Source organism: Eupeodes corollae, chromosome 1, assembly GCF_945859685.1.
Source record: "Eupeodes corollae chromosome 1, idEupCoro1.1, whole genome shotgun sequence".
Taxonomy (NCBI): Eukaryota; Metazoa; Arthropoda; class Insecta; order Diptera; family Syrphidae; genus Eupeodes; species Eupeodes corollae.
The window spans coordinates 209,329,782-209,341,694 of NC_079147.1; the positions used below are offsets into that span (position 1 = coordinate 209,329,782).

An 11,913-nucleotide genomic window follows, 5' to 3' on the forward strand; every position below is an offset into this window, starting at 1 on the left:
GTTCGTTTCGTATTTCATAATAAGGGCCCAGGAGTTTTCCTAGAGTAAAAGAACACTTCTTCAGCTGGGGTACCATTCAAAACAGTGGGATAATGTACGTTAAAATCTTTTACGGCTCTCGACAAAATACGAGTTCAATAATTGACAGTTTCAGGCAAGGTAAAACTTGAGGGAACATTAAAACTATACAAAAAACCATCAGCCCTCAAAACATTCTCTTTACTTCCCAGCCTTTACATTTTAGAATAAATTATCCCAAAACATTGCCATGCTGTTCTTTATTATTTCTACAATCGACATTATTGCTAACAGCCGTATTCTCTGTCAAACCATGTTTCAAAACGTAGGCTTTTTGATTTTTTGAATTCATTTTTCTAATTTTCTTATTTCTTATTAAATTAAATAAAAACAAATAAATTCTTGAATAAGGAATCAGAATCATAATTATATATTTATTTATTTGGGTTTAATTATTTTTTGGCATCACAATCGAAAAAAGTATTATTTTTATTTTATAATATCAACAAAACAACGCGAGCATACAATATAATTATCCTTGTTACATACAATTTGCAAATACACAAGATATAAAAAAAGAAACCTAAAATACAGAGGAATGCCTATTTTTGTTTTTAAATTTGTGTTCCTTTCCTTAAGTTAAGTTGTATTAGCAGCATTCTTTTGGTTATGTTTAACATAATAATGAATAAATATAAATATATTCAGAGCATGAAGTGTAATTAATATTATATTTATGCAATGGTAAAGCAACATTTTGTTTAAGCAGCGTATTAGGAATGATAATATATTATAATATATATATATTAAGTTTTGGATGTGTTCTTGTTTTAACTTACAAACTAACAATTCTCAATCAATCGTAATGTTTTTCTCTTTCACAAAACACAAAACAGAAAAACAGAAAATCAAAAAAATTATATTAATAGAAAAAAGGACCTTTTTTTAAAAGGATCCTCTAATCCCTGTCTCTTTCTCTCTCGCTCTCTCTTCATTTTAACATACACTTTGTAAAGAACTCCCTGTCGATAGCATCATTTGGAATATTGTTGGAATACTTATAGACTAATGCCAAGATTTCCTTGGCCTCGAGAAACTCTGAAGATATGTTTAGGAAACAATTCCAAGTGTAGAAGAAGTGCCGATTGACATTCTCCACCAAGGTGATTCGTTCGCAATTGATGCAACTCAAGCGACCCTGCTGCAATGCCACAAATTTGTCGAAGCATCGATCCCATGCATGCAGATTGAATCCACGCCCCGCTTCTTCCAGCAAATCAGGTTGACCATAGTTCATTACTATGGGTATAATCTTCTCGACCTGGCCTTCGGCCATATAGAATTTCGCCAGCACATCGAAAAGCGCCGGTACGTCTTTGAGTATTTCGAAGCATCTGCCATGCTCGTTGCGGGACCACAGATATCTCATCAGGACCGCTCCTAGCTCGTGAAACAGACAGGAATTGTCAAATCGAATGGGGAAACCACAATTGTCACACCGCACTGCATCCTGGTTGGCATTGAGGACGATGAATCCCTGAATTATGAACTCCTTTGATATGTCGTCCACTTCCCAGATGAGCTCGGGATTCAGATAGTTGAAGTACATTTCGTAGCAGTTTTGTTTGGCCTGCAGCTCGGTGTCGCCATGCTCGAGCATCACAGCTTCCAGCTTGGCCAGGATTCCAATGATCTCGCGGGAGGTGTATTCATCGAAGAGATGTCGATAGCGTTCGAGGAAGTTCGTATTACTGATCTGCGATGAGCGGGAAATCAGGAGCAGATTGTAAACGATCTTTTCCTCGTCAGTTATGTGTCGGCCTTTTGGTGGCGAGGGTGGCAGCTTTCGCCGACAGACCACATCGTCGTCGGTGTTGTCTTTCACGTGTTGGAACGGGAGGGTACGTTCGTTTCGTGGAATCAGGTCGCTCACTAGGCTCTTTTGTTCGTCGTTGAAGATGTTGAACTTGTATTTGATGATGTTCTTGCCGAACTTGCCAGTCACCGTAAGCAGGGCATCCTTGAAGTGTCGGTCCTTCTCCTTTACCCGGAGATTGTCACAGAACGAGTTCTCCAGGACATACACTCCCTGCGCTCTCTGGTCCACGGCTTCAAATGGTCTCTGTGAGACGCCTCCACTATTAGCACTCTTTCGTTCCGCTGAACTTCCCGAACTCGTATCACCCTCATTCTGGGCAATACTGTCAAAAATCACCGACAGGTCATTCAACAACTCATACTGCTGTTGATCGATGAGGAAGTTTTTAATATGGTTGAGTATTATCAAGTCGTAGTCTTCTCGAGCCTTATCGGCGAAATATTTTAAATTTTTCTTGAGCAGGAAACTACACTCGAGCAGTTTCTCCGACCGCACCAGTGACATGGCGTGCGATTGCAGCGTCAACAAGCTCACACTATACATAGAGCCGGTTTGTGTGAAAATGACAATCTCTCCATCGGGCCCAAAGACCCTGCAGTCAGCTATTCTCTCGAATTGATTGCACCATAGCACAACTGTAGAGGTTCGTACATCGAAGATGTATAGTCCCAATTCTGTGTAGGTTAGCAAAAAGTCTTGCGACAGCATTTGCAGTTTGGTGAAGGTTAAAGTTTGCGGTTGAAAGTCTAACAACTCACTGTTTTCATCAGAATACTTAAACATGGCTTCAGTCTCGCATTCGGTGGTTTTTTGTATCTTGCTTGGAGGACACGCTAGAGCGGCTTTAAATTGATGGGTTTGAAGTACTTCGCCTTCGAAATCGACTTCCCACAGTCGAGATCCCGGACGAGCACAATAAATTCGAGATGGTGTGAGAGATTCGTTAGTGGACATGGCAAAGCAAGCACCAAATGGTCCATCGCGCAAACGGTTACCAATCTTTAAAAGAAAAAAAGAATTGAGTTAGATAAGAAAAGAAATAAAATAAAAATCCAACAAAAGGATTAGATTAAAAATCACGATGGTTTTTCATAAAACACTTAATTCTGAAGGTCTAGCTTCCTAGTAACTTGAAGTCTAGAAATAGTTGAACAGGGAAAAAACTAGCTAAAATCTGTGACGTCATGGGAATCACAATCCTAAACAGCCGTACAAAGGATAGTAAGGAAGGAAAAATTTACATTTATAAAGGGGGAACGTCATGATTTAGTATTGGCAAGAGGACTAGGTCTACAACAACAACCACTACCAATTTGTGTTGGCTTAAAGTCTAGCTCAAACAGTAACGAATCAAACGAGTGCTTTACTACCAAAATGACAATGGAACAAAAATAAACAAGGAAAGATGCAACTTCAATCTGGACCCATAAATTTAGCATAATTACAAATAGTGGCATTGAGTCAGTAAAAAAACATAAATACTCTGACAAGTTGTATACTCTACAACTCGCACCGAGTATGAGCAATGCTAATGATAGCAAAGCTCTCTGAAAGATATAAGCAAACAAAATTCTGGCTAGGTTTTTAAAAAATCTCTTCAATAGAAAATCAATTAACAATCCCACCCAATTTGCAGAGCCTTATAAACCCAACAATATTTAGACCAGCGATTTAGCCAATTACAAGTGCCAAGATTCAAAAACCGTTGTAACGAAAACAAAGAGCCAGGCGAAGACCAAACGCCTTATCAATTCAAAAAAAACGAAAAGAACAGCTTTCTTGGGGAGTTAACTAAAATAGGGTTTCAAAAATCTTCACAAAAAACATCTTATTTCCAATACTGGAGAAAGGAAATAAAACGGACCTAAATAACCTATCTTAACGCTTATAAGATCTTTAAAGGAGCAGATTGCAAACACTCACTATTAGGGTGGATGAAAATACCAAAGCGAATTCCGAAAGTGACAACAATTGCTCAATGCCATCCAGAAAACTAAAAATAAACTGTATGTCTTCTTTGTATACTTCAAAGCAGCGTTGGACACCATTGATAAAAAAGGTTTATTTTACAAACTCTCGGATTTAGGCATTTATACAAAGATGCTTAAAATACTTCCACAGCTTTACGATGAAAATCGGTTTCAAACAGAAACAGGAGTAAAACAAGACTGCCCCGTTAGTCCACTTCTTTCCTAGCTCTTTTTGGATCTTGGCTTGGATGTTCAAATGGTAGACATGTGCATTCAAGAAGACACAAGCGTCCACAGGTTTTTCTCAAAACCCACCTCTGTCTATCAACTCCTACTCTCACCTCCCCGCGGTGAACATCGGGTGCCTAGTGCCTCAACTGGAGATTGGGTTCTAACCCCTTATCCCGACGGCAGTTTACGAAATCTCGAGATGGAATCAACGGTGGCGTCTACAGTTCCAGTACGGTTGAACTACTTAGTGAACACCTTATAGGGCTTCTATGACATATTCGGAACCCAGGTCTATGAGGAGCGGTTCTATCCGGCTCCCCGTCCTTGGAGTTATACTAAGGATCTGGCCCTCCAGGTTGGGGGTTGTGCAGTCGGGGTGGCTTCCTGACTAGTGACTACATAAAAAATACATTAGTTGCGAAACACCAACAAGGCTCGGATACGGACGGATTCACTGTTGACAACCCATGCAAATGAAATAAGGACAACGAACTTCGGATCTGTACGTGGAATGTTAGGTCCCTTAACAGACCACGTGCAGCCGAACAATTAGCGGAAGCCCTAAACTGATAGATATTACCGCCAACCAAGAAGTGCGATGGGATGGACCGGTCAAACTCAAATTAAAAGACAGCGATGTATACTACGGCGACTGCTACCGAGAACAAAGACAGCGTCTACTTGGGTGTAGATTTGTTGTTGGAACTAGACTCAGGCAAAAAGTCTTGGGACCAACATTGACTCGGACCACAACCTCGTTGTAGCCAAGGTGCGGCTACGGATATCCCGGTCTAAGCCAAAACAAGGAAGTACTGTGAGAAGTTTCGACGTTAGACGGCTACAATCGCAAGAGACTGCCATGTCCTTTTCCGATCCAGTCTCTAACAACATTTTAAGAAGTTTTATGCTGCCTGCATTAAGCATTGACAACCAGTTGCAACATTGCCTTAAAGCCATCAGAGATGCCGCCTCTGAAGTGCTAGGTTTGACGACAAATGCCGGCAAGCGCACGCAGCGAAACAAGAGCCATCAAAATAGCACTGCACAGAAGGACCAGAGCTGCTCGCGAGCTCTACGACCAGAAGAGGAGAGAGGAACACCGGCTTCTTAGATGGAAAAAAAGAAAGCATGAGAAACGAGCGATCGAGGAGATAGATGTCACAACAGGAATAATATTCGTAATATTTATCAAAAGGTATGAAAAAACCTTCCAAGGGTACCACGAACCAAAGCCTGTAATGATGATCAGGGGAACATCGTAGTACTGACCTAGACGAATTAAAGATAGCTATATCTAAACTGTAGTCAGACAAAGCTGCTGGAGCTGACGGCATGGCTGCCGAAGTATTTAAATCAGCAGGCGATGACTTGGTAAGGTGCATGCACCAACTCATCTGCAAAATATGGTCGGAAGAAAGCATGCCCGATGAGTGGAACGTCAGCATAGTTTGCCCGATACATATAAAAGGAGACCCTCTAAATTGTGCCAACTACAGAGGCATCAGTTTTCTTAACATTGCATATAAGATCCTCTCTGCCGTATCATGTGAACATCTGAAGCCGTTCGTCAACAACCTGATAGGCAGATTTTAGAAAAGACCCAGGAGCTTCAAATCGATACTCACCATCTCTTCATCGATTTAAATGGGGAAGAGCTCTACAGAGCAATGTCTGGTTTTGGCAACCCTGTCAAACTTTCCTGTTTATGTAGAATGACGATGGAGAATGCACGCGGCTCTATTAAGGTTGGAAAAGATCTCACCAATGCATTTGATGTCAAAAAAGGTTTAAGACAAGGCGATGCACTGTCATGTTACTTCTTTAATATCGTTCAGAAAAGAAATGTGCACAACTCAACCGTCAACACTAGAGGCATAATCTTCCAAAAGGTCTATCAAACTACTCTAATACGCAGATGATATTGACATAATTGGAAGATCAAAGCGTAATGTCAGCGGAGCATTTTTTGAGCATTGCGAAGAAGATGAGTTTATTTGTCAATGAAGGCAAGACCAAGAATATGCTGTTATTAAAAAAGGACACTGAACAACGACGTCTTGGACAAAACGTCTACATGGACACCTACAACTTCGAGGTAGTTAAGGACTTTGTCAACCTAGCCATCTTAATTAAGTAAGTAATCACCATCAAACCAAAAACCTTGATTTTCTAAAATGAAAACTGGAACCTCAGTAATATGTGAATGTGGCTTTTCACCAGGGAAGTCTACAGTCGATCACATATTTACACTTAGGCAGATCCTGGATAAAACTCAAGAACATTAAGTCAACATCCAACATCTCTTCATAGATTTCAAGACCGCATATGACAGAGATGTAGTGTAGTCTAGTTTTGGCATCCCTGTTTAACTCGTAAGTTTGTGCATGATGACAATAGAGAATTCGCGATGCTCCATAAAGGTTGAAAGCGAACCTTTTGATTTCAAAAAAGCTTTCGACAAGGTGATATGATGTCAAGTGATTTCTTAAACATTGTCCTTAAAATGAGAGAAGCACTTCAAAAGACTGTCCAATTATTCGTTATGTTGATGACATTGAAATAATCTAAAAAAATCAATGAGACTTTTGGGAGTATTGAAACAGAGGCGACAAAAATCGGTTAATGGGGGCAACACAAAGTTAGAAACACCGACGCGAAGTTTCGGTAAAAACGTCACCAACGAAAGGCGTTTTATAAGGACTTTGTTTATCTTGGATTCGCTATGAATGCAGAAAACAACACCACCGCTGAGATCAGGTTAAGAAAGCAATTGAGTAGTAAAGCCATCTCTCTCGGATTAAATCGTTCTTCGTGTGAAATACGGTCCCGAAACGACGGGCTGTACAGCAACATATACAAGGATAAAAGCCCAATGCCCGAGACGGCTGGACCACAACCACAGGAAAGAGCAGTAGAAGGCTGCCGCGGATCAATTGGTGGGCACAGGAGAAAAATTACCCTACCCAACTTTGTTCAGTGAGGCCTTAGCTCACACAGAACTGTAGCACCACATTAAATACCTTTGAGTTATCATTATTTCCCAACTCTACTTACCAGTCCCAATAAGAAAATGTTTGAAGTGGAAGGACTTAGTTGGAAGCAAAGTTATACCAAGTATAAAAAGTAACCTAGCTTTTAGGGGGATTTATTTGACGCTCAGATTTTGTAGGTTTGAAAAACACGCTAACCTAAGATAAAGTCTCAGAAAAAATAAACATTAAAAAATGCTTGATCAATTAAAGGCGCGTATGCTGTAGATAAGCCCCCGTCACGCCCGGCAGGTTATAGCCTCTGACTCAATTATAAAAAAAATATATAAATATTACTCATCCATTGAATTTGATTGTGAAATCTCTCACCTCGACCTGTGTCCGATAATCTCTCTATAAATTTAGAACTTAGTGACGATGAAACTTCTAAGATTAGAATTCAAAATAAAACCTAAAAATCATGATCCTCCTCGGATTCCAAGCAAAGAAAATAATATGACATCATAAATTCTATTGACACTGTTGTCGAAAACACAAAGATAAGAAGACGAAGAAAAAATATTCCGCCTCCTTTTAAACTAAAACAAGAAAACAAACAAAACGAGATAAGAAAAGAATAACACAAGATTCTGGGATGATGAGCATCGTGAACATGATTATCATCGTTTTTGGTTGGAAACTATATTTTAAAAATAATACTAACCTGTTTGTATTCTTCGAATTCTGTGTTACATAAGATGCACTTGGACCAATTGGAGACCAGCAGCAGAGATTCGAAGTCGTCTATTTGGACGACTGGTTGTTCGAGGAATAGAATCGGATGGACCGAGAGACTCAACAAACTGCGACCCTGGAGAAAGATTTTGATTTAAGATAGAAATTGAATTCTTCTTCTTGGCTGCTTGGGAACTTACAATGAAAGAATTCAAGACCACAAGATTGACTTGACCTCTATTGTCACCATAGTAGAACTGCTTCTCGTCCAGAGTCCAGTGAATGCAGGTGACTTGGACTTCTGGTCCCAGAGCTGCATAGATAACCTGGGGAGCTGAGTTCGCAGACAGATTGATGACATACACACAGATGGTTCCTTTTTTGGTGGAGAAGGCGACGTACTTCTCGCCCGAGGAGATCTCCAGATGGGTGACTGAGCCATGTTTGTTCGGGATGAGATGAAGGAATTTACAGACACGACGGTTGAAGAGATACAGTGATCCGGAGGTTGCTCCGAAGATTATGTAGTTTTCAGAGATGTCAAAGCATGTGTACTGCAATTAAAAAGAGATTTATCTTATCTTTTTCAAGCAACCATCCAAAAGGAAAGCCCCAAGATGGAAAATAAAAATAAAATTTAAGTTCTTCCTTACCTTGATGCGATTACTGTGTTTGAGGGGCTCATGGATGGACGGCGAATAATCGATAAAATTCGAAAGACAATGAATGTCATTCATTTTTATCGCGATTTTTGTTTCGTTTAGTTTTCCTTTATTTTTCTTTCGTGGTTTTGTTTTTAAATTAACAAAAACTAATGTTTCAACTAACTGTTAATTGTTCTTTTGGTTTGAAAATTTTTAAACTTTTGTGTTTGAAAAAGAAGATGGGAAATTTTATGTACTTATTTGCAGCCCTCTTAAGAAAATAAACAAATAAAAGAAACCTTGGAGTGCAAGCAAAATGCGTCGCGTTGAGAAAAATGAGAAATGAGAACTAAAAATTTGAATTTTATTGAAAGAGTGGAATTGGGGGAAGAGATAAATTATAAAATGACAGTTCGGAAAAATTGATAGAGAATGCATTCCGAAAACCGAATGCAAAGAGAACTGTCAAAGTGAAAGGAGATAATTTCACCTTAGGCAAAGCCCAGGGTTGGGCATGAGGAACGTTTGTTTTTAAATTGTGTAATTTTCAAATTGATGTGTTAAGTAGTATTTACATGAGCGCGACCAACGAACGACGAATGAATTACAAAATGTGAGTTTAAATACGTTGTAAGACATATTTCCACACAATTTCTTAACAAAACGATAGCAATATAATTTCTATTTGATTTACGATAGATACTTTTACTTTTCAATGTAATATATTAATAAATTTAAGAAAACTAATTTATTCGTCGCGAAAAAAAATTATAGTTGATACGAACTGTCAAACTTTATTCGCGTTCACATTATCCACACTCGCAACGAATAAAATAATCGCGCGTACTTAACCTACAAAATCATTCTTGTTTTGGTTTCGGTGGTGAATGGTGTTCGGCTGTGGCTTCATTCGCGACGAATTAAAAACTCTCATGTGAAAGAAACTCAAAATCGACGAATATTCGTTCATTCGTTGGTAGTTGGTGGTGCTCTTGTGAATAATGCTTTATTGAATACAATTTTTACATAAGCAAAAAGCATCTTAAACATAAAAGCTACGAAATGCGAACTGTGGATTTTCGCATATTTTGACTTTTCTTACACATGAGCTTTAATAAGCTCATTCGCAGATAGCGACCAATTTAAATATCCTTTTCTTCATATTTTTCTCAAAAATGATCTTTCACAAAAAAAACAAAACAAGAGTGGTATAATGTTGAGGTTATGTTGCGTGTGAATAATTTATTCGTTGCAGTGTGGATGGTATGTGGAACACAAATAGAGTTTGACAGTTCATAGCAACCAAACTGCAATTCTTTTCTACGAAAGTGTTTTACAAAATGTTCCGCTTTGAAGAACTAAATGCAAATTTTATTATCCTAACAATAGTGTAAATAGGTTTCTTATAATTTCAATGTGCTTTTGTTTGAAATTGACTTTTTGAAATGTGTAAAATCACTTTTGTTTGTCAATTCGTTCACTCGTTGTATACTCTCATGTGCAAGGCCCTTAACAGGCTTTTCGTACCAAACCCAAAGCTGAGTTTTCGGCAAAAAGTTTTCGAAAACCTGAAAATCATTCATACTGAATAATCACGCGTTTTTGTTTAAAATACACATTTTTGGCAACATTGACTACCATAGAATTGTAAGTAAATGTTTTGTCCTTCAATTATTATTTGTTGAAATAAAATGCAGTGTTGCCATACCTGATTTTTCGTTGTTGGGGATTTCTTTAATTTTAATGTTCAAATGCTTAAATACTTTGCATATACCCAAATTCGCACTCACCCCAAATCCTATAGTGATGCCAAGCAGGGGGTGCTACATACCTAGCTGTTAGTACGCCGGCCGTACTATAAATTCAGCAAAACTAGGTTATGGCAAAAATACAAAAAAAATGGAGGGTTAAGTCCGAAAACAGAATATTTTGTATATGAGTTAAAGGTATTTCCTCGCCTTAATATTTAAAACATGTTCCATTGGGACGCCTACCTAACTGAACAAAAAGAATCAAAAGGAAATTCGTGCTGAGGTAATGGAATCTCGCCCCTACAAAAATTACATTGAAATTTAATTTGTTGCAGTTTTAATAGAAGTATCAAAGTATGAACTTGATTTACTTAGAACTAAGAAAATAATTTTAAATTTAGCATCCTCTCAATCTTAAGAAGCATCAAAATTTAACCTCATCAATTTAACCCATTTTCTTCGCCATGCTAGTGTCAAAATTTAACCAATGGCCAAATTAAAGCAACATTTTAACTTATTTGCAAAAAGATAAAGAGCCTCAATCTTATTTCATAGAATATGGATACAGTAATACACAGCTTTAAAATCGTTGGGTATCGATTTGAAGCTCCTGAGTTTTTTCCAAGATCTGCCGTAGTGTGAATATGAGGTGGATAGTGGACTTTCCTGGTCTGCAGCCGATAAGGACCTTTCATGTTTTTGACGAACGGCTTCAGACGTACACATAATACAGCAGAAAGGATCTGATGCCTCTGTAGTCGGGTCTCCTTTATTATGTATCTGACAAACTATGCTGAGATTCCGCTCATCTTTGTTGTAAAATGATTAAAGAATTTATTACACACCCTTAGTATGTGAAAATTATCGTTTTTACTTAGACTTACGAATTGAGTTCTACAGTATGTAAAAATCAGTGATAACAAGAATTTCATTAGAAAAATCGTATAAATAAAACTCAATTATAGCTGATATAATTTGTAAGCTAATTAAATTAATCGAATTAATATTTATATTAAAGCAAAAAAAGGAAGTCATGATATTTTATCCATTGAAAAGTGATACCCTTCACATCACTTTACATTGTATATTGATTTGATTTGTATTTAAGTTGTGAATGTATATTTTACTGGATACATGGAAAAGTACCCAACAATGAAAGCAAATTGTCTTGGATCACAACATCGGAAGCTTTAAGTTTATAAACAAAAAATTCCTTTATAAAATTATGAAAACAAATTTCTTTCTTTTGTTTAAATTGTTCAGTTTTTATTTTATGAAAGGAAAATTACACCAATTTGATTTAAACACGAATATAAACCACAATAAATTAAAAATACGTTTACAATAAATTAAAAATACTTTTGCAGCGAAAACGTTCGTTAGTTTTATTCATACAAATCGTTCTCGTAAACTAACTTAAAAACAAACATATTTGAAAAGAAGCATACAAAAATCCGGCAATAAAAATATACTATAGGAAGAAACTATTAACATGACACTAAAAAACTATGAAAATCGTCAGATGCGGATGATTCGCTATATGTGACTGGAAAAACGAGCAAATACGATCGGATACATTACATATCATAATCTTTCGCTTTTATTAACTTTCCATAGGAAGTTATTTGGCCAGTTTATATTTCTAGGATCTCAGAGATTAACGTGAGAAATCTGAGAACATAATTTGTATGATTCGATTTCCTAAGAATTCCCTAT

General features: G+C 37.5%; 1 protein-coding gene across 1 annotated transcript; it reads right to left on the bottom strand.

Annotated features, from left to right (window-relative positions):
• Positions 1 to 417: 417 nt before the first annotated feature.
• On the bottom strand, positions 418 to 8,833 carry LOC129939040 (BLOC-2 complex member HPS5 homolog). Its single transcript, XM_056046904.1, has 4 exons — positions 8,456 to 8,833; positions 8,003 to 8,356; positions 7,792 to 7,938; positions 418 to 2,896 (listed from the first exon to the last, which is right to left on the bottom strand). The coding sequence occupies exons 1-4, from the start codon at positions 8,537 to 8,539 to the stop codon at positions 1,010 to 1,012; spliced, it is 2,472 nt and encodes an 823-aa protein (XP_055902879.1). The 5' UTR covers positions 8,540 to 8,833; the 3' UTR covers positions 418 to 1,009.
• Positions 8,834 to 11,913: the final 3,080 nt, after the last annotated feature.